Below are 24297 nucleotides of genomic sequence, written 5' to 3' on the forward strand. Positions count from 1 at the left end.
CGTCTGTTGATGGTGTCCCCTCCCAGTATTTTCACGGTGTAATACTCAAAATCTGGAAAAATGCTACACATGTGTGGAAATAACAATACTGTGCATGTCTACTAATACCAAGTAGCACTTGGTTTCCTCTTAAGTTTCAGGTTTTAAAAAGTTAACTTCAACACAATGGTCAGTCTCAGGAAAACTGAAAACAGAGAGGTGGTTGTTGTATGTCCATGGGTCTGTATATTATATAAGGGGCATTACAGTGCCAGGATCAAATGGATCTGCAAAGGAGCATTGCATTCTTAAAATGAATGGGATGGGTATGGGTGAATGTAACATTGTTATCTCAGGATGCAATGTTTCTGAAAAGGCTTTTTAGGAACATTTCTCTCTCAGAATCTGATGATTGTAAAAGCCATTGAACTGAGCATCATGAGCTTAAAAATAGTAGTTATGAAGAGGCTCTGTAGTGAGTACTGTTGTATCCCAATGGACTTAATGGTACCGAAGTAGGTGGTATCTGTAATTACCTCCCATTTATTTTAACATTAACATTAGTTGGATTAGTCCATCCAATACATTTATAGTAAAATCTAACTATTCCTGCATTTACTAAAGTAGACATATGGTTCTAAGTTCCAACTCTGTGCCACTTTGTGCCAACTTTGCTATAAGAAAAGAACACAAGACCCTCAAATGCTCCAAATAAAAGCCCAAACCTATCTTGCTTCGTCGGTTCTCTTCTTGAATTTCCACTCCAGCCCTAGGCAGCAGTGGAAATTAAAGGGGAAAGAGAATCGACGAAGCAACATTGGTTTGGACTTTTAATTGAACCTTCTCGAGGGTCTTGTGTTCTTTTGTGGCGTACTAAGGGGCATACTGACAAAGAACTAGAGCAGTGCATTGCTGCGCCATAATAGCATCAGTTCTGAAATGCACTGTATTAACAAACATACGGTGTTTTCCTGTGTTTCCCCCTGTGTCAGCGCTAAATTAGCTGCCTAGTGCCAACGCAGCCACCGTTGCGCCATGGTCCAAGGATGGCTGCATTGAAGGGAAGAGTATTTTTGTGCAGGAAGGAACAGCTTCCTGCACAAAAACAATCTTCAATGATGATTTGCTTTTTCTATGAGTGGTGCAGAATGTGGGGTAGTGTCAAAATGCAATAGGTGTTGCTGTGGAATGACTACAGCAACACCCATTGCATGCTCTTCCACGCTAACTGCTGCGTGTGAAGGGGCCGTATTTACATAAAGTGGCTTAATGCTGCCTTGTAAATATGGTGTAGTGCACAGCACCACCGGATCGTCACAAAAAGTGACACTCCGGTGGTGCTAGGGGCTTGTAAATATGCCCATTAGTTTGTAGAGTGTAAGGTGGCAAATATTTCAGTTTTAGAGCACCACTTAGAAAGGAGCATCAGTGCTGGTGTGAAATCGGTAAACACAGAATCTGACCCTGCAGAAATCACCTAGCCGTCTAAATTATTAAATTTTTGCTTAATTTGCACCAGCGTGTTATTTACCACCCTATAGACCACTCTGTTACATATTGTAAATGCAATAAAACAAACGTGAACGTGCTAAAGTGATTAGTCAGAGAAAAAAGAACAGGGGTTTGTGCAGCCATAAAACAGCACTCATGACAGAAAAGAACTAAATGTCGCCTTCTTGCAAGTTAGCTCCATCCTGGTAGTTTGCATACTACGTTTCCATAGGCTACTGCTACCCACTTCGCTGGTTTTAACGTACGGATCTTGGAAGAATGAAAGGCTCGGTTGGATCTGTTGGGATTGAAACCAGTAACCTACAGCTTTCCCCAGATCATAACATCAAACACTTAGATAATTGAGTTATTTACATTTCTAGTAGATAAAGGTATAAGAGAGAATTAATCTGTTGTATGTTGCCTTACTTAAAGAACTTTAAACCGTAAAACGTTTTTAAAACATATAAAACAGCACATTAAACATTTATTCAGTATTTTATCTTCAACTCACTGGCATCTAGGCACCATTTCTTGCGTTAAGAGGAATGTGTTGTAAGGTTATCCATTATCAGTGTTTTTACAAGAAGGAAGAAGGATTTACTATTTACAACCACGTTCCTTACATGAGGGAATCCCATTTTTTGAAACGTTAATAAAATGTCCTTTAGCTCTTCCTTCATTGCTGTATGTACACACTGGTCATAGCAGCACCCTCCAAACGAGAGCATGTGTCATTTAATGAAGTAAAGGAGGCTATGGTACATTTCAATGCTGCTGCTCTTTAAATGCTTACATACCTGAGTCTGCTGTCTCGTCCTGCGGGCTTCGATCCGCTGAAGCTGCAGAGGGCTGGTCACCAACACTTGCAAATGAGCAGGGTGCAGATGCACTGTGGCTTATTGCAGGTCCATTTCCCTTCAAGAGCAGGTTTCCTGCTTCCTGCCAGATAAACAGGAAGTAAAGCCTTGTCAAAATGTGTGAGGAACCCCACATGTTAAAACAGCTAACTTTCAAAGCGCGTGTATTTTTGTTCATTTCATAGCACACATCGGTTTTACATTTGGTTTAGTTGGAAGGGTCTGGCTGACTAAATAGTTGAGAGTTTATGACAAGCCCTGCTTCATGATGGTGCTGTTAACATTTTACACCCCCTTCTGTGGCGCCAGAGTTACACGTTGACATTTTCCTCACTTCTCATACATTGGACCCATGTTTCAAACAGAATATGAAGAGCAGGTTTACAACAGGTCTCTAGTTCCCTCATTTAATTGCATGTTTGGAGATCTGCATATTATACCAAAGGGTCGGTCGTTCCCAGGTGGAAGAACACCTGTAGCTGATGGGTCCAAAATATAGATCGACTATAGACATTTGGAGAAAATAAAATATAATGCATGAGATTCTGCAATCCCTGTATAAACCACAGTTTCTAATTTCTGTATAAGCGTGGATTTGTGACGCACCCACTTGTTGATTGTAAAGAAAAGGCTCAGAACTGGACTACTGTAAGTTATCACGGTTGAGTTCTGACTTCACAATGCCTACTGCCAGCGCCAGCAGCCAGGTGAAACACAGGTCAGGGCATGGGGAAAAGTTGCAGTAGCTGTTTAGAGCAACGAAAACAGAATGCTGCTTTTCTTTCTCTTGCTCTCTTTCAGTAGTTTACAATGACAAGCAGAGAATCTGTTTATTTTTTACAATCCTTAGAGAAAAGCTGGAATATTTCTCCATGTTTCAACACACTTAGAACTACTGCTGCTTTTTTTAATCTGACTTGTATTGAATTGTTTCTAATAACTGTTTGCAACAAATAGGAAACAGATTTGTTATGTTTTTAATTTTGCGCTACAGTTTATATTTATTCTTCGTGTTTGCAAACATGCTCGCTGTTTCATATGAAAGACCTATGGGCCTTGTAGCTACATAACCTTTAAAGGAACTCTATATGGTTATGGAACTCCTCAGTGACTTGCAATTTCACTTAAAATATATGGCGGGTATTTTATCCCTTGTATATTTCACACTGATTCATTTTTGACTGACATACAACACAGTTAAACGAGCATGGCGGAACAGATTTTTGATGTTTATAATTTTGCACTACACTTTATTTTTATTCTTCATGTTTGCAAACATGCTCACTGTTTCATATGAAAGACCTATGGGCCTTGGAGCTACATAACCTTTAAAGGAACTCTATATGGTTATGGAACTCCTCAGTGACTTGCAATATCACTTAAAATATATGGCGGGTATTTTATCCCTTGTATATTTCACACTGATTCATTTTTGACTGACATACAACACAGTTAAACGAGCATGGCGTGGTAGAGGTTACTTATGTTCTGTGGGTAATGGTCTGCAGTAAGCAGGGCTTGCAGGGGGAGGGGGTTAGTTGCTTTTCTGAGGATACCCTTGCTTTTGCAAGTCCACACTTTAATTGCGTGACTAACACTGGAAAAGTTTGGACGCTTTACAACACTTTTTATACCCTCTATTTATTGTGTTGTACCATCCATGCCACTGCAGTACTTCATGGTATTGTAACACTTACTGCGCGTTACTGCACATGTAAGAATTTCTGTTATGTACGTATAAGCAACAGATATGGCATCATGTGTTCTTATCTCAAGCAGGCCTTACCCAAGGTAACTGGAAGGGCAGAGCACAGCAGAGGGCACCTGTGTTGATGGCATAGAGGATAAGCTTCTTCATTACTCACCAAACACCTGGTAGCCATGATGGGCACTGTGTTTTCCAGTATTAAAGAACGAGTAGAATGTTCTTCATTTACTTGCCTAGTACTTCATCAAAATTGGATAGATAGATAGATAGATAGATAGATAGATAGATAGATAGATAGATAGATAGATAGATAGATAGATAGATAGACAATTGTCTCTTTGGTTTACAGTCCTTTCATAACCTGACCCTGCCACATCTAATTATATTAACTTTGCTTACTTGTAGCTCCACGAAGGTTTACAGAGAACCAGAGAGTTTGTCACCGAGGATGCCACTTTATTTATTATTCAAACTCCTTGGTATTCTGTACACGATCCCTCCAGCCTTCCAGGGTGCACCAGTACTCCTCTGTTTGTTCAACTGTGAATACTCAGTGCCTTAAGAAACGGAACTGGTTCTTCTGCAGAAGTGAGCTGCTTAACTTGAAATGGTTGTGAAAAGAGCAGAGCAGCAGCATACCGTACTTCCTTTCAGCAAAACCGCATCGAGTTACTTCCTTTATGGGGCTGTTTGAAACTAACCATGCATGCGTTGTAGCCTCTTTCTCCTTCAAGATGTAACTTAAAATGAATTTGAAAATGCGCATCTCCTTCAACATATATTTCAGTTGGATAAGAAGCATGTCCATATGAGTTTAGGAACACATTTAAGATATTGTTAGAAATGTATGGCGAGGGTGTATGTTTTCCAACTCTAGAAGTGTCAATACGGGAGAATATCGCTGGTGGTTTCACAATAAGGTTTCATGTTCTGTGCTGTGAACATTTTATGAACACCACTGTTTGCATTCATTAACACCCCGAAACATAGAAACATAAAAAGTAGCTTCCTGCAATTAGCAACTTCATCTAACAACCTTGGTATTAAATAGTCATAGAGGGGTCTAAGTTATGTTTCACACGCTTAACAATGAATTCATTTTAGTGCAGAACCTGCCGGTTTTAATGCATTTGGCCAAGAAGGGACACACCAATCCACAGAAAAGCCCAGGTCCCAAAGATTAATAAGGTTTTGAGTGGGCCTTGGGGTTTACCTGCAGATAGATTCCTTAAAAGACGTGGGACCTGCTGTCAAAACTTGTATTGATATGGTGCATGTTTGTGTTATCTCTGCAGGGTCCTTTGCGGCAGTCATACTATTTTTCGAATCCTCCACCTAAGACTGAGTCGGCTGTGGTGGTTTGGTTATTGTCATTTCCTATATGTAGGTTGAGTGAATGCAATGGTGGTAGAAGGCCAATATAATTAGATGCTATTCAATTAAACATTCAGCTGTTCAATTAAATGTACAGCTGGGAGAGCAATAGAGAGAGCATTTCAGGTCTTTATGTATATGGATTAACTATTGTCGAGCTTGGTTATGGTACTAAAAACCTTTTCAGTTATAAATAGCACTCTACTTGGCTCCCCTTCGTGTTCCATTCGGGGCCAATTTGCAAACCCCTATCCTTGAGGCAAAGTGCTTGATCATCTAGGCTTACTTATTGGATGGTTTCTTCCCTCTCTCCTTCCAGTTTCTGTCATGTTCTTGAACATCCTGCCCCCAAGCCGCAATACCCTATTATGGTCAATCCAATTCATTCCTGTTATGATCCATAATGTAATAATTTCTGTGTATGGTAGAGGTTTCTTTTGTGATCCAATGAGTTAATAGTGGTTGTAATGTGGGATGGTGAGTTATGGTGTCAGTTGAGGGGGGTCAGTTTTGTGTGGTGGGTTCGGAGATTGATGAGCTGTGCTTCCTGATGCAAATACCCATGGGATGTTGTGGAGAGATTTGTTAATTTGTTCCTAGTGCATTGGTTGCACATTGTGTTGCAATGTGAAGTGAATTGTTGTTGTATGAGGTCGCAGGTGTGCTTTGAGCAACCCTGGATGAGCTTCTTTGCCATAGTACATAGTAAGTTATGAGTAAGTAATGTTAGCAATTTTAGGGGGTTACTAGTGAGGTTAGAGTCTCCTCGAGAGTCTTGGTGGGTGTCCCATTGGCCTCCAAGGTCTGTGAAAGCTATTACCGCAGTCCCCTGGCAGAGATGTAGAGATTGAAAAACAGAAGTTGATGTAAGGAATGGTTGCAATTCAAGCCTTACCACTGGTAATTACTCCGGGTAGCATTGCAACCCATTGTTTTGTCCATCATGTCACCTCAGATTAGATCAAGCCATATGCAAAATTGTCTTGGTCCTGCTCTAATAAGAACACTCCAGCCCAAACTGCCAAAACCAGGCCCTCTTTAAACTGGAGCAAAAGCAACCCAAGACCAAGTATGCACTATTGATACTCTTTAGTTGGTTGCAGCTTGGCCACTTAGGTTGGAAGATCAAACACACAAAAGTTGATGGAAGGAATGATTCAGTTTGTCTAACCACTGGCTCAGGGTAGCATTACAACCCATTGTTCTTTTGCTGACCACTTTGAAAGATTACCTCTGACTCATTATCTGTTCTCACTAGTTACAGGCTTGCCTTAATGCCAGCATTACCCCTTTGTCCCTTTATATACTTAGTATCAATGGTGTTTCCCTGTGTCTTAAAATCTACTAGTGGAAATTCTCTCTTATCAGGAACTGTCAATGTTTCTGCTCTTATTTGAAAAAGAGTGTATAGGGATTTGGTGAATAAACTCACCGGAACACATTAAAGGAACTACAGATAATTCTAAGGTCAACACTGTATGTATCTAAATCATTATGTCAACTATTCTACTGCCTTTAGCTTAGGTTATTCCTTTGCATAAAGGCCCTTTATCCACAATAAAGACAACCCTTCCAGCCACTGGTTCTTATTTGTGACTGATAAAAAATACTATTAATTCTGCCCTGCTGCATAGCCTTCAGTACATATACTTCTTTAATCTGTCTCAGAGTATAGACTTTAGACTACTGACAAGTGTTATTATCTCTTCTTGAATATTTTGATCTCATAGTCTCTAACTCAAATACCAAGTAAATCGTTTGCTTAATTTTATCAAACAAACAGAACCACAATTGAGTGTTATTGTTAACTTCTTCTTTAAGACCAAATTGAAAAAGATCTTGTAGAACCCCTTCTAACTAATGAACCTCTACAGAGGTCTTTAAAATGTTAACACATAAGTATTCCTCTCTAGGGAGTCATGTCTCATAGCAAGACATTGAGACCTTCTAGTTAGGAAAGTAATCTTCTCTGCAAAAAATCACCTTGAATTTGTGCCTAGAGTTCTGAAACTGTATTACTATGTTTGTAGGATATATGTGATAACATACCTATCTAATCGAACCAAGATTTGTGTGAGGTTTGCACTCAAATAATTGGTTGTTTTAATATTATGCATGATCTCCATTGATGTCACCAGCTCAGAGGAAAATGTGTTCACACATGGCAATCCTTTAAAGTGTGGACACTCATTACCACTGTTGAACATACAGGAACTGAAGTCACCCTTCAAATTTATCCTGCCCCTCCATCACTCACTAGGAAGTATATGATCTTATATGTTGTGGTCCATAGCCTCTACTCTATCTTGGGCTCTACATGAAAATCATAGTATGCCAATAATAACATATATATGTGAAGACACGTTTGATGTCCTGAATTGAGTGTACCAATATCCTATCAGCATAAAGGATTTAATCTAACTGTGATACTTCAATTTTAAGATGCACTTGACCAGCGGGCATGAGTCAAATAAGCCCTGAGCATCTTCTTGCTAAAACTATGCCTTTGTGTTGCTGTTTAAATTGAGCTATAGTCATCTGGAAACTTACAATTGTAGTCTTTGTAGCAACCCGTCAGCTCCCTTTAGTAGGTCTTGATGTTTCCAAGTAATCTCTTTTGGGTGCTTCCATTATACCAAACTGCTTACCTCACCTACAGCATTCTCAAAATGCTGCTGCACATCTAGCTTTGAATTTGAGAATAATTCACAGCTTCTCTAAAGGCATGTGATCTTTCCATTGGCATCCTATGATCAAATGCAATGTTTTCAAACTTTGCTCTCTCACTTTAAACTGCATCCCGGGATCTGAACTAGTCTACCTTTGAAAACAAATCTTCTCTCCCTTCGCCTATACTGCCACCTAGACTTTGCAATATAGAAACATATGACTCCTTTTGATTGGTGATTTTTAGTCCTAAGTTCCAAGCTCTAGGACTACTTTTCCCAGAACAATGTTAGAATGATGTCCGTACAACTTAACTTCAAGATAATAGTTATAACTTTATGTCCCTGATGTAATCACATTACTCTTGCAGTTTGTTAGAAATTCGGTTTCTGGTTGGCAGAGGTATGCATCCTGTCCAAGCAAGAACCACAATCCTAGTCAGGGTAAGTCAATCAATATCAATAAATAACTTAATTTCAGCTGAAAGCCATAAAAGTGTCCAATAAACAACAAAACATAATCGTGCAGTAAAATAATAAATAAATAAAAGAAGAAGGGTACCACATAATACATTAAAAACACTAATATTTCTGCTAAGTTAAATTGTTAAAACTCAATTATAAAAATAATACAGGACAGATATCAAGTTTCAAAATTCTATGGGCCTATCTTGTCTTAGTTCCACATAGTGGTCTTTTTCTACCTAAAATAATTTAAGCTAAAATGGGTTGTTGGTAAACATAGTTATAACAACATTACAAGACTAATATCAGAGCCCCTTTTTCTTTGAAAGGTAAGCCTTCCTATCTTCGTTGCATATAGTAGTCTTCTTCAGCCTAAAGTGATTATGGCTATACCAATCAATTTGCAATTCCCTTGTGTTCTCTGTTTCTTATGGCCCATGCGCTTTGAAGGTACCTAGCAACAGCAAAAACTATCTTGTCACTTGTGTCACTTGCAAGAATTCGCAAGGATGTGTTATGTTTCCTTATCCCCATTAGTCTACATAAGGGGATAATCCACTTCCTCCTGGACGCCAAATATCTAGGACAAAAAAACATAAAATGGGCAAGTGTCTCTGGATGCTCAGGGCAGAAATGACAAGAGCTCGATTTATTGACCTCCTTGCTCCATTTTACAGTGAATGTATTAAGTGGCAAAATCCCTAACCTGAATTTAATAGAAAGAGTTTTAACATGGGGGGATTGATATTGTCCATATAGGCCTCGAACTTGGGGCTGCGTTTATGATCCAGGAACTGCAGCGTCCTGCTACCATGGGCCTTATTGGTCCAAGATTGCACCAAAATGAACTCCCAGTAGCACCGCCTTATTCGTGCCTTTACTTCCTCTGTTAGATTACGAGGATCTCTCCACACCTCCTCCACTTTAATGAGTTGGCACGTATCTCTGATATGTTTGAACCAAGGAATTTTTAGCACACCACTGTCCGCTAAAAGCTCAGCTACTGCTACTTGGTAGGAGGATAAGTATTCAGATGTCCAGAGACAGATCCAATACATAAGTGGTCTTAAGGCAATCTCATTACGGATCTCGTTTCGGGCTAGATCAAATCTAAGAGGTATGAGAGGAGTACTCAGCGGTAAACGCAAGAAATTACGTAAAAAGCGTTTTTCCACAGTCGTCAGGCAACTAGAGTTGCAGTGCCCCCATAACTCAGCGCCATAAGTTGAAGCAGCCACTGCCGCTGCCTTGTATACTGAGATGGCAGGTGAGATTTCTCCTTCCGAGATATTAGCTATTTTTCTCGCTATCGCAGCTGACCTCTGTCGGAGGATGGACAAACTCTTCTCAATCTGTGCCGAACACCGTTGGTCATCCGATAATCTAAACCCCAGATCATCGAATTGACTAACTTTCTCTACCAGTTGTCCTGCTAAAGTCATTTTCCCCCTAAAGGACTTGTGTGGATTGAGAGCCATAAATTTGGTCTTGGAAAGATTTATCTCAAGGCCCCTCTTGATAGAAAATTTAGAGAGGGCATCGAGTTCATTTTGAAGGCCCATTGTGGTTCTTGAGATCAATAAGGTATCATCCCCAAACATTAAGATGGGAACAGGAATTCCTGCTAACTTTGGGGCGTCATGATTGCAGTGCATCAGCTGGTCAACCGCACCATAGATGAAGAGATTGAACAGAGTGGGGGCCAAGACACACCCCTGTCTGACCCCCCTGTCCATGGGTATGGCTTCTGTCAGGTCTCCACCTTGAGACCAGCGTACCTGGGCATGAGTGCCCTCATAGAGACACCTGATCAATTTCAGCATCTCTTTATCGAGTTTGTAGGTCTCAAGAACGTTCCACAGTAAATCCCTTGGGACCATATCAAAAGCAGCTTTTAGGTCGATGAAGGCCACGTACAAGTGGCTCTTATTGAGTATCAGATGTTTCCAGCAAAGGAGATTGAACCTAAATGTCTGATCTATTGTACTCACTCCTTTCCTGAATCCTGCCTGGAGGTTGGAAAGGATCTGTGAGTCCTCTATCCATGCTTGCAGTCTGGTCAAAACTTGCTTGCAAAAAACTTTTTGGCTGATGTCAATTAGACTTATTGGTCTATAGTTAGATGGTAGTTCCCTTGAGCCCTTTTTAAAGACAGGAATTATAATTGCTCCTTGCCATGTGGAAGGTAACCCACCACCTCTCAAAAGCTCATTGCTGAGTGTATTTAAGTATAAGGACCAGGTTCTGGGTCGGGACAAATACCAGGACCTTCCCCTTGCGTAGCGTTTGAAGTGCCAAGGTTGTTTCTTTTAAGGAGAACAGAGCCAGATCAAATTTGGGAGGAGTAACTAACCCGGAAGTAGCTAGATAGGGGGGGCCCTCGGTAGATGGGGGAACAATGATACTACTAGTTTGGGCCATTCTATACACATTTTCAAAGTGTGACACCCAGAGTGCTGGCTGGATTACTCAGTAGGTCTCCACATTTTCAGAGTGTCCTTTTTCTGCCACTAGTTTCCAGAACAGTCTTGAGTCATTTACTTGTAGAGCGTCTACCAGAGCCTTCCAGTGTTTAGTTTCCCATTCTTTTTTAGCGTTTTTCAGTACCGTTTTATATACAGACCTAGTAGCTCTTATCGCACAATGGCTCCCTACCTTCAATGCTTCCAAGAACTGTGATTTGGCCTGTTGGCAGGAGCTAGAGAACCACCTCAAGGGTCTGTCCCTGGTTTCTACCCGCCTCCTTGCTACCTGGAAGCATGGCTTTAACTGGTTGACCAGAATATTGTCAAGTCAAGTTGACCGATATAGAGTCAATATACTTCAAAGGGAGAAGCGTCGATATCACTACTTTATATATTGATGCTTGAAAGTTTGCATCGTATGTCACCATTTCCCACCTAACGTTTTTATAATCATTTGACGCAACTATGGTACTACCCTTCACCCACTTAGATAGAAAGTTAAAATTAAAGAGGGAGGTTGAAAAAGATAAACAAAGAGCTTGGTGATCACTATCGTCACGAGGAGAAACTACCATGTCAATAAGAGAATTCCAAAGAGAATCGTCTACTAGAACATAGTCTAGACGGCTCGAATATAGCCCTTTCCTGTACGTGGGCAACGCAGGAGTGTCTGACTTCGTGTTCCCATTAACTATTCTTAGCCCCATTGCTTTTATCGAGTCCTCCAATAGATCTAAGGCTCCCCCCATTGTCTTTGTAGAAGCCTGGGCCGGGCCTGATCTGTCCCGTGGAAGTGCAAACTGAATTCTTTTTTGCTGGGAATCTCCTCACAGTTCAATTGTATATCATAGTCTCCTGCAACAAGTAGACCCTGCCCCCCAGGCAGATGATTCAAGAAATCTATAAGCAATTTTATCTGAACGATCTGAGTCTTTTGTGGGCCAGGCCTGATATATATATTTACAAGAACTACACGAAAAGGGCCCCTAGGGCCGCTGAGTTCAACCTCCATGGCTAGTATATCCCTGGCGGGGGGTAGGCACCTCCTTTACTTTAGGGAACAGATCATGCTTAAGCCATATTATCAGACCCTCAGATGCTCTGCCAGATGGCGATGGAAGTGCAGCCTTCTGGAAGGTCCAATAACCTGCTCTATAAATCGTGGAAGTCTCCTGTAGTAAAATAATGTGGTGTTGATCCATAAAACTGCACCACTCTGGATTGGTTGTTTTAGATGACACACCAGCCACGTTCCAGGATAAGAAATTAATTAAAGGTTTGTTACTACCCCCAATATTTTACGATCTCACTTTACACTTATTATTAGACGGTGTAACTCCACAATCCCTCCCTTCTACATAGTCATTGCAACATGCTCCTATCTCTGCTCCCACAGTGCCCAACGGTAAGGTACTTAGATCACACAATTCCAAAGGCTTAGTACCACAAATGTCATCCTTCCCTACCTCGGCTATTGGGGCTTTACATCAATCTGTGATTGCAGTTGAACTACTCATGCGTCCCCATCTTGGAGTACATATACTGGGAGAAAATCTGAATTTAGGACTACCTCTAAAAAACAAATTAACCATAGGGGGGAGATCGTCTGAACAAGAGTTACTTGGGACAAAGTGCCTGGTCTCGATCTTGACTCAAGAGCTAAAAGGCCCTTTACTAGACTCTGGCTATTCAGCTTCAGCCCTGTGAGGTCCGTTTCTGAGCTGTCGCTTGAGAATCTCTGGGTAGTTGTTATATCATCCTGTATAATGGACATACATTTCTTTACACCCCTTATCCAGTGGATTACTTTGTTCTTAAGTGAATCCCCTTGCTCCCTTAATCAAGGTAAGTCAGATACATACTAAAAGTTAACCTGTCTCACCCTCTGGTAGCTTGGCACCAAGCAGTCAGGCTTAATTTAAGAGGCAATGTGTAAAGTATTTGTGCAACACTGCAAACAGTACCACAGTGAAAACACCCCACAAAAATAATCTACACCAGGTTAGAAAAATACAGTGAAATTTAATGAACAAAAGAAGATCAAAATGACAAATATCTAAATAATAAGAAGTTGAGACACACATTTTTATACATTAAATGTAAAATAGTGCTGAAAAGCAATACATGGTTAAGTGGGATATCTGGTCGCATTGGAGCGGGACAAAGTCAAGAATTCAGGTCTCCTGTGATGGAGCGTAGGCCGGCTGCAGGATCCACGCAGGGCCCGCTGAGCAACAGTACCTTAATCCTTGTCATAGCATGAGGTGCATGGATGATCCCACAAAGTTGGGGCGCTGCTCAAGAATTCCCCACACAGTGTCTGAGGGTGATGTGCCGGTTCCAAGTGTGGCAGTTCCAAATGTGATGCACTGGGTCAGTCTACATTGGAGGTGTGATGCATTGATCTTCTCCATGCAGTGGTAGCAATGCAGTGGTTCCTGGGTTATGCAGCAGTTCCAAGTGCAATGCACTGGTTCAGGCAGTTGCAGCACTTTACACGCACCTCCAATGTCCCTGGTTGGGTTTGGCACCCTTTGCTAGAGCAGGAATTACAGCAAGTAAAGTCCAGGTACTATTTATAGACAGAAGGGAAGTATTTGCTGTTCCTGGGACTTCAGAATAGGAAGCAAGCCAGCAAGTCCTTGGTTTTGAGATGGGAAGATGCATGTCCAGTCCTTCTTACTCCCAGGCAGGAGGGGAGCAGGCCAGCTCAACAAAGCAGAAGCTAAGCAGAGTAGCAGCTCACCAGAGTGGCAGACCTTGTAGCAGCATAGCAGTTCTTCTTCCTGCCACAGTATCAACGGCTCCTGGAATGCACTGAAGTTCTGCTGTCATGGGTCTAGTACATTTACCCAGTTGTGCCTTTGACATGGGGGAAGGCTTCAAAGAAGGGTCTTTGAAGTGCACTGGGGACCTGCCTTCCTGCCCTGGCTCCAGACTCACTACAGGGGGGTATGCAGCTCTTTGTGTGTGTGGCAGGACACTGCCCTTTCGTGTATGTTAGCCTCTCCCACCCATCCTGCCCAGGATGGCCCATCAGGTTGTTGACAGCTTATCAGTCACACCTATGCTCCCTTTGTGTGTGGCTGTCTAGAGGGAATGCAGAAAAGCACAGCTGTCCCCCCACTCCAGGCGAGCACTGGAGGCAATCAGTAGGCACCAAATAGCTAAGGTATGAAAATGCCAGCTTTCCAAAACAAAACATTAATGCAATGTTATGTTATGTTTCTTGTTCTTCTGTTTGACTTCATGTTGTGTAAATAAGAACGAACAGAGTATGCACTAAGCAACAAATAAATGGTGATCACGTTAATTGAACGAGGTGGTCACGTATATAAACACATGTTTTTATTAGTAAGGTAAGTACTGGTGCTATTTTCTTAGGTTTGACATTGGAAAGTGACCCAGACTTGCTGACATTAAAAGGGCCCAACCCCTAAGTTTGTGGCAGCTTTCTAAAAGTGGCATTTTCAGGACTGTAATTTAAAACCCGACTTCACCATAAGTCGTGATTTTAAATTGGGAGTCCAGAGACACCAAACTTGACAAACTGATCTCTTCCAGATTGGGAATTACACTTATAAGATTCAATAAGGTAATACCAATGTTATCCTATGGGAGAGATAGGCCTTGCAGTAGTGAAAAATGAATTCGGGAGTTTTCCTTACTAGGGCATGTAAAACTTAAAAGTACATATCCTACCATTTAAATACATCGCCCTCTGCCATCTGGATCACATACGGTATACCTTAGATGTGATGTTTGTGTATAATTATGGAAGGTTTAGATCTGGCAAAAGGTTTAATTTACCAGGTCGACATGGCAGTTTAAAACTGCATACACAGGCTCTGTAATGGCAGGCCTGAGTCATGGTTAAGGGGCTAGTACACAATCACTTCTGCAAGTCCACTGGTGGCATTTAATTTACATGTAGTGCACTTTATTAGAGACCAATAAGTAAATTAATTATGCCAATTGGGTATGAGCCAATGTTACCATGATTTAGGGGAGAGAGCACGAGCAATTTAGCACTGGTTAGTGGTAAAGTGCACAAGGTCCTGAAACAAGCAAACACAAGCTCAGAAAATGGATGGAGGCAGACAAAAGGTTTGGGGGAAGACCAACCGAAGGCTGTCAGGTGTAACAGCTGCTCTTGGTCTGTTTTTAGTTATTCTTCAGGTTGCCCCTTGCTCCTAGCGTTAATTTATTAAATGGTGTGTACCTTACAAATGAATAAGAAGTATTTATTTTAAAATTCTTGACAGTGGCAAAATATTTGGTGACCAGAAGGTGAAAATATTCAGAATTTCCCTTTCTGCTTTAGTGGGTGTAAAGAGTGGGAGACAACATAAGTCAGATAACATACGATGTGGCTGTTGTGGTGGAGAGGAGGTATATTATGTCTTAGAAGATATGATAGGAGCTATCAGTATGTTTCCCCTCTACATTCATATCCATTTGATGCCAGGATTGTTATGCTGGTGGACTAATTTTAAGTGCAGCCAGTGCAGCAAATCTCTGAAAAGGAAAAACTGCTTTTCGTGCTCTCCCGTACAACCTCTCCCAGCCTTCCTCAGCACCTTGTCAAGGACCTCTGTAGGTGGAAAAAATGACTGATCCCAATTTTTGCTAAGTGGTGAAAAGGTTCCTGCTGGTCAATCCGGCAGCCCTATCGCCTCTCATGGTAAGTTTCTAGCCACTACAACCATATCCCTTGAAGGGCCCAGTCCTGACTGAGTGCTGGCTGTTTGATTTACAATACTTCTTTCATGTAACCAGACTTCAATAATAAAGCATAGATAAACAACCTTTTATGTCAGGCATATAAGTGTGCTTGTTTCCTTTTCCTATTGATGGACATGTCGTTAATCCATTGATTTTGCTTGTTTGTTCCAGTTAGCCGCGCAGGTTTTCTTTTGACCAAATCGTGTCGTGTTCGGAAAATGTAACAAATCTTCAAATTAATGTCACAGTTGTCAATTCATCGCAGGGTCTTAGTGCAGAAAACAATAGATTCCAGATAATACTCATGGTAACATGCTGAATTTGATGTAGACTTCCCAGGCAATGTTCTGCTTCACACAACAAAGCAAAGTGTCAAAGCATCTCAACTCATCACGCTATTCCGTTTGACCAATCACGTCAATGGTGTCTAAATAGGATTTTTAGGATGTCATTTGGACGGTTGTATGTCAGGATATTCCTGTCAGAATTATGATCTAACACAACGTTTGTGTCACAAATATGTTTTTATGATTATTACGACTGTAAACGATATTAATGCCATGATATTTATGTCATATAACATTGTGCCAAAGATATTGTTGTAACATACCAATTTGGTTAGCAGAGTGCCTTTCTGACACTGCAGACCTTTTTAAGGAGGCTTGTGGCGTGTGTGGTAGAAAAAAGTATGCAGAGTTGTAGCAATGACTTATGGCAGTCCTTGTGGCATGGTTGATGATGCATGCATTTTGCTACATTTCTTACCTGGATACTTACGGAATGACATTTGTGGCCTTGCACAGGTAAATCCTCCTTTACACGTTTTGTGTCGCAAACTCCATTTTCTACAGAGTCTTGCTTAAAATATTTTCTGGGAGGAGGTTTGGGTTTTGCTGCTTTCGGTTTTTTGATAACGATGTCTCCATGTCCATGCATCTTTTTCATGCTCTGAGGTAGGTGACATACTTCAATGGAGATTGGGGAAGGGTTCTCCGAGCTGACACGTGATGAGCAGATCTCACTTGGCTGCCTGTTAATGGGTACATCAACACTGTGGACTCTGGCCTTTAAATCCGAATTTGCAGAACTATTGCCACAATATGACCGAGTGCTGTAACTGCTGTCACTGCTGGAACGTGTCATTGCTCTCTGGGCTCTCCGAGGGGGAGACAGATATGCCACACTCTTCTCAATACAGTTTTCGCACTGGTACTGTCCATGCCAGCAAGGTTCCAGTCGCATAACACCTGTGGTTGGCAAAGAGATTCTTGTTACTATGCATAGATCTAATTATACCGTTAATTACGATGCAGGTACGAAAATGAACACCAGCAGATCAAAATATACTTTAGAATCTTTTAGTCTATTGCCTAAAAGTAATCGTTGACGTAGGATGTAGATTGTGCATAGAAAGAGTAATGACATTCTTGAATATTAAATTAACATATTTTTCTAAGAGTTACAGTTTTGTGCAAATTGATTGGTGAATTTGTGAGCTTTTTTTCGATATTTAATGCTGAATTCAAACAGTACATGAGTTAAAGACTAGTACATTTGCAAAAATTCACAACCAATTGTAAATATTAGTAAACTGGAGGGCTAGTGTATAGCGAAGAATACAATATATTTGTATATTTTATTTGCCTATGTATAGCATACTGTAAACAGAAGATCCATCCGAAAACAACTCTGACCACTGTTTTATTCACCAATTGCGTGTTCAATGACACTGCCTTCTAGACATGGTTTTGACACCTGGGGGCATAATTCTGTTTGCTTTCAGAAAAATGTAGCAAACAATAAATGAAGATACATATTTACATTTCATCTTAAGACTAAAAAACAAGTTTGCCTAATGTTCTTGAAAGAGCGTAACTTGTCTGTGCCACTATGCTTCTGAGAAAGAGTAAACAGCTACATATATAACATGTCTAAACCGCTTTCATGTAAACATGGTGCACCTCGGAACCATATTATCAGAGTGTACATATAAGTAGAAGCCTACGAATGTCTTCTGTAAGCTGCATTCATGCAAATATTTTTCAAATGTATTGGTGTTCTAATGTGTAGAAACAATATATTTCTATAACCATTTTTCTTTATATTGTGTTCATGAGACTTTCACGTATAACTTTATATTCGGATGTGTGTTAAATATCGCTGTTTAACAGGCTGGAGTCCAGGCCTGTGTTTTATTTTCCTGTTTAATCTTTCAATGTGAAGTCTGTTCTTGTTGTTTAATCTTCAGAGTTCCAGGTGCCTCTGTACCAGTCTTCAGTTGATAAGAAGCACATTGTTAAGTACAGATTCAGTGCCGTGAAGATGGGTTGCCAAGGTTGTGAGGCAGTAACGAGGAGCTATAAGAACAAACCCCTCTTTCAGATTCCTGAACATGAGAGTAATCGCAGGTAGTGCAAATGTGTACTGGAAAGAACAAAGGCTCATTGGATATAATTCACAATGGTGTCCTGTTTGTGGAAATTCCTCGGCTGTGATGACGACTACTGGAATGTTTACAGGTTGATTAAAGTGTTGTTTAGTAAGTTCAGGTTCAGATTCCCTTTGCCCCTTGACTAGAGCAGACCTCTCCTTTTTGTTAGACAAAGTGGCTTTACACAACTCACTTGTCCCTTGACAGAACTTCTACTGAAGTTTCTGAAATGCTGACTTTTTTCTCTGAACCTATCCTTAGGTACTAAAATAGTCAGAAATTTAGATTCAATGATTAGGCAGGAAAATCTGAGCTTGAATTCGAAGCATCATACGCTTGTTCCTATTTACTACATTATTGCTATTGAGATAGTGGTCCTTTACATGCTAGTGGAATTGAATACTGTGCGACGTTTTAAGTCTCCTTTGGTGATTCTCTACAAATATAGTATGGTTTTGAGACTCATTTGTGTATGTTTGTCTCTGAGTCTATAATAAATCCCTTTCTAAACTTTAAGTTGGTCTCTGAGATTTAATGTGTGGCCAGATGGGTTACAGTATGATTTAATAAAGTGAGTGAATGTGTTTTCTCCTTGCCCCGCGGGACTCCTGACAAGATTAGTCTGATTCAGAAGATCGAAGAAAAGGACCAATCTGGATCATTCTCAAAAACACTCTGGGCCAGATTTACTATTCTTTCATGCAATGCAGCAAGGGAAATAACTGTGCTGTGTTGAGTGAAAGGGAGGGAGCAGAAATGTTAGTAAGATATGGAGCATTTCTGTTTCTCCCAGCACTGGTGGACTTCAGCCAGCATAGTGCCAACGTAGGCACCCAAAACAGCCCTTGGAGGTACATTCCTCTTTCTATGTGTACTGCAGAATACAGCACACTGGAAATAGGAACTGACAAGGAGAAATAAAGATATTTCTCCTGATTACACCTCTCTCCGTTAGGCTCACCATTTTGGCGCAAACCCAGGTTTACTGACTAATAAATCTGGGTTTGCATAAAAATCCATGGGTGAGCACACAGGACCACTCATGCCCCTTCCGAAGAATGCATCCAAGATGCAAAGTAATACAAGACAGCACTATGAACTGTGTTACTTGTTTTAGTAAGCTATGCAAAGCCCCGAAAATTGTGCTTTGCGTCGCTTAGTAAATCCAGAAATGCATTTTCCGTCAGGCTGCATCTAAAAAAGTGAAGCAATCCCGACAGAAAACGTTAGTAAATCTGGGCCTCAATTTCTTACTCACTGTCTTACCCGAAGCTGTAATTCCTAATAAGTGTTAGGACAATTATTTAGGCATTGTTAACGAACTCCTGATGTTGAATTTGATGGCATTGGTAATGTTTTCCCATGCAGTTTCCAGAGCCCAAGACTGAGGGCAATAGAAGGAAATATGATAAGACAAGCAGAAGAGGCACAAATACCACGTACAGAAAAGACTAGGAATGCACAGAAGTACATACTTCTCAAGCGATCAACGGAGATCAAGCCAATGCGTGCAGGATTCCAAAGCAGCCTTGATTTCAAACAGACAACATGCGGATCAAGTATGAACCATGAACTATTTGCAATACAATTAGCACCATTTTTCAGAAAATTCAGTTAGCAAGTATATGTTTGGCATTTGTGCATCGTTACAATTCATAAATGTCCATCATGCTATTTTTGAACACTTCAAAAAGTGCATGAAAAGATGAAGATAGTAAAAATGTCCACAATATCTTTCATGCAAATTAGTCATTGTGCATACCATCCTCACACCTTTACAGATCATGGACTGGTCTTTAGTAAATCGCCAGTGGGACGTGCCATGATTCAGAGAGGAGTTTGCCAATCAGCTTACCGTCCATGCTCCATTGATTGCGGTCCCTCAAAAGTTTGCTGCTTTCCACAGCGTGGGCTACAGCTTCCTTCAGCTGCTTCTCAGAAACCTGGAAAGTGAGATTACTAGAGTCAAAAATGCTTATGATGGATAAATTGAATATTAGTGAAGATAAAACCGCCAGTCTCCTTCAGACAGAGGAAATCAAAGCAATGTTCAGGGAGATTGAAGGTTTGTAAAAATACGTTTTTGTAAAAAAATGTTTCAAGCCATAATGATGGCCATTCTAACATTTTTTCATGAATTATGTAGCATATAATTAACTGAATTTGCATTATAAGCAAAAAATGTTTATTTTGGTAATTCTATACAATCAAGAATATACAAAACCTTTTCAAATAAAGCAAAATCTTCAACATAACTTTTTTAAATTTTTTGATTTAGATTTTTTAGGATGTTTAATTGTATTTTCTGCTGCTTGCTATATTTCTTTCCACTGGTTAAAAGACAAGCATTCCATCAGACCTCTAACTGTAATGTTTCAGCAGTTTTTATTAACTCATTTATTTTCAATCTATCGTTAATTTTTGTAAGTGCTGATTGCAGCTCTGAAACCTCAGAATACACAGAGAAGGGGGGATGCAAGGTAAGCCTTGGGATGCCTCTGGAATGAATCATTGATCTGTAACATCCTTTTTCAAAGGGACATGCCAAAATCTTACCAGAAGTAGGATTTCTTGTAATTCTTTCATATGAACAAAATGAACCTGGGTATATATGTATATGCAAGACACTGGTTTACAAAGAACTAATTTTTACCATGTTTGAGGAAAAACAAATTGCACAATACTGCTAATGTAAGTAATGAAGTGTACCATTTCTCCTTTCAACCAAAACAAAAATACTTCAATTGTTACAAAAAACATATTCAGTAGTCATAATGTGACAAATAATTGCTCAGTGAACGTACATCAAGGGTTGCGATTTAAGGTGTTCAATGTACAAATATCAAACAACTAGGACGAGATCAGCTGGGGATATAATTTAGATTAAATTCCACTGCACAATCCTCCAGTTAATGTACTTGAAACTAGTCTGCTAGCTGTACTCTTGAAAATGTGTCAACATTGTGGTCTAATTTAAGGCCTTCATCAGCACAGTGACAATTTGGAGGATATCAGGACTAAGCCAGATAATAAGGCTATTAACACCTAGGAACTGTATTTTGGGGGCTAGTATCATTGTACAATGTCCTCACATTCAAGTGGCAGGGCATGAAATTGTTCTGTTCCGAAAAGCTAAAACGTGAAACCACACAAGTTCTGTGTAGCGGGATGCTCAAGGGATCATGCAGACAGAAGCAAAAGTGTAGTTTAAAAGTAACATATGTTATTTTTTAATAATCCATTCAGTTAGGAAATCATCCTCATCGAGTAAACAATGCAATGAAATACTCACAAGACCAACTAGGTCAGACTTGACTAAGGACCTGCTTTAGAGTTCGGCAGACAGGTTACACCATCACAAAAGTGACAGATATCCCGTCCGTCATATTTCAATCTCCATAGGCTATAATGAGATTATAATACGGAAGACAGGATATCCGTCACGTTTGTGACAGATTAACTGCCTCCGCCAAACTCTAAATTAGTAATAACACACAATTGGTCCTGAAGGGGGAAGTATACACCTAAACCTCCAAAGCAATAATTTAAACTACACCTCCCGTTGGTAGGGTAATGTATAAAGCAAATGTATTATTTCCAGAAAAAAATCATAATTTTAATCAGACATTACTTTAAAAATGTTATTAATTCATGAATATAGATGCCCCTTAAGGGGATGAGGCACGGTGCAAGTGATTCAGTGAAAAAGAAAGTGCATAAGTGTTTATACTAAATCCACATATATACAAAAGCCTTGTGTTAGCATATAGGTCAAACAAACAACACTCAAAAAATGCAGGTGTTGGAATCTTTAAGATAGCTTCTTCCAAGAACAGTCCATTGTAAACAAATGTTAAAGTTTCAACCAGTGTAAAAATTTAAATAGGGGTCATCATCAGGACTACAAAACTTTAGCGGAGAAACCTATGAAGAAGAAACACTTCCTATCAGTAAAGTTAATCTACTATGTACTAGGAAGCTTTGAAAGATGCTAGTAGTCAGCAGTCAATGAAGTGTCTTCATAACTCGTGTGATGTGATCTTGGTGCCTCATACAGCAGGTAGTCCATGTGGCATGATTCTGAACTTACTTGTGAACCTCAGAGAGATTCTTTTTTGCAAAGCAGTGTAAAGCCCGTTAGTGATACATGCATGCTGACATGTATGATGAAATCCTTCAACAACAGGGCTAACCTTTGCATTACCCCACTGCTGATGTAGGCTATTTCAGAAAGGAGAAACTTTCAGTTTAACAGGTAGTGTTTTCTGGAAGAGTGCATGAAAATCAGGCTAAGATGGAATCACTTTATTTGGCAGTTTTTTTCAGCAGCATCCGGTGGACAGCGGTATAAAGTACATATGACAAGTCTAGTAGTATCAAATCATCCAATTTACTTTAATTGGGGCTTCAAGTAGTTTTCTCTAAAATTCAGCAGTGGGGTGTCAGGTCCTCAACAGAGATGAATCCCAGACTGGACCTCACAAAGTAGGTTCTATGAATTCATGTGATGATGTTTAGGTAAATACGAGAGCTTCCACTGCCTTACCAGGGCAGGATAGTCCAGAGATTGATCAGTAGTTGATTTGTGAGTTGAGGCTTGCATATATTTTAGGAGTGGAGTGACTGACTACTGTATGCTTTGGTTTCTGAGGAATTTGACTAGAGGAAAGGCTGTTGATGATGATGATGGTGGGGTCCAGCACAGGCACCCCAAGAACTATACAATGTTTTCATTTCAGATATCTGTCAGAGGCGTCCATTTGAAGAAGGTTAAGACTTTTAGGGTATCTGTTGGACCTGGCCTTTTTACAGGGTCATCCCCAAAATATTTGCCTCCTTCCTCCTATTTTTTCTGACCTGTTGTTGTTGGCTTTTGAACTCTTGGCACTTTACCACTGCTAACCAGTGCTAAAGTGCATATGCTCTCTGTGTAAAGTGTACTGTTTATTGGTTTATCCATGATTGGCTGTTTGATTTACTTGTAAAACCCTAGTAGATTGCACTATATGTGCCTAGGGCCTGTAGATTAAATGCTACTAGTGGGCCTGCAGCACTGGTTGTGCCACCCACTTAAGTAGCCCCTTTACCTTGTCTCAGGTCTGCCATTGCAAGGCCTGTGTGTGCAGTTTCACTGCCACTTCGACTTGGCATTTAAAAGGCATTGCCAAGCCTAAAACTCCCCTTTTCTACATATACGTCACCCCTAATGTGTGCCCTAGGTAACCCCTAGAGCAGGGTGCGGTGTGGGTAAAAGGCAGGACATGTACCTGTGTAGTTTATATGTCCTGGTAGTGTAAAACTCCTATATTCGTTTTTACACTACTGTGAGGCCTGCTCCCTTCATAGGCTAACATTGGGGCTGCCCTCAAACATTGTTGAAGTGGTAGCTGCTGATCTGAAAGGAGTGGGAAGATCATATTTAGTATGGCCAGAATAGTAATACAAAATCCTGCTGACTGGTGAAGTTGGATTTAATATTACTATTTTAGAAATGCCACTTTTAGAAAGTGAGCATTTCTCTGCACTTAAATCTTTCTGTGCCTTACAATCCACGTCTGGCTAGGTTTAGTTGACAGCTCCTTGTGCATTCACTCAGACACACCCCAAACACAGGGTACTCAGCCTCACTTGCATTTTGAATGGGTCTGTCTGGGCTGGGAGGTTGGTGGGCCTGCCCTCACACAAAGGACTGCCACACACCCTACTGGGACCCTGGCAGACAGGATTGTACTGAAAGGGGACCTGGTGCACTTCTAGGCCCCTCTTTGAAGTCTCCCCCACTTCAAAGGAACATTTTAGTATAAAACAGGGCCTCTGTCCTACCACCTCAGACACTTGCTGGAGAAGAACCATGAACCAGAACCTGCATCCTGCCAAGAAGAACTGCCTGGCTGCTCAAACGACTTCACCTGACTGTTTTCTACAAAGGACTGCTGCCTTGCTGTTGGCCTGCTGCCTTGCTGAACTCTTGCCTTGCTGCAGAAATGCTCTCCAAGGGCTTGGATAGAGCTTGCCTCCTGTTCCCTGAAGTCTCAGGACCAAAAAGACTTCTTTCTTTCAATTGGACTCCTTGTGCGCCGTAAAATTTGACGCACAGCTTCCTCCGTGGTGAAAAATTCACTGCACGCCGATC

General features: G+C 40.6%; 1 protein-coding gene across 4 annotated transcripts in view; it reads right to left on the reverse strand.

Annotated features, from left to right (window-relative positions):
• The window catches only part of IL16 (interleukin 16), a 470913-nt gene that overhangs the window by 130860 nt on the left and 315756 nt on the right, over nucleotides 1-24297 (reverse strand). For 3 of the 4 annotated variants that reach the window (XM_069222587.1, XM_069222584.1, XM_069222585.1), the window contains exons 11-13: nucleotides 20020-20107; nucleotides 16499-16980; nucleotides 2271-2412 (exon numbers count right to left, since the gene is read on the reverse strand). In XM_069222587.1, the coding sequence (XP_069078688.1) occupies nucleotides 2271-2412; nucleotides 16499-16980; nucleotides 20020-20107 (712 nt within the window). The remainder of the gene's footprint in view (nucleotides 1-2270; nucleotides 2413-16498; nucleotides 16981-20019; nucleotides 20108-24297) is intronic. The other variant, XM_069222586.1, reaches the window with a different exon arrangement.

The sequence above is a fragment of the Pleurodeles waltl genome, chromosome 3_1, assembly GCF_031143425.1.
Source record: "Pleurodeles waltl isolate 20211129_DDA chromosome 3_1, aPleWal1.hap1.20221129, whole genome shotgun sequence".
Taxonomy (NCBI): Eukaryota; Metazoa; Chordata; class Amphibia; order Caudata; family Salamandridae; genus Pleurodeles; species Pleurodeles waltl.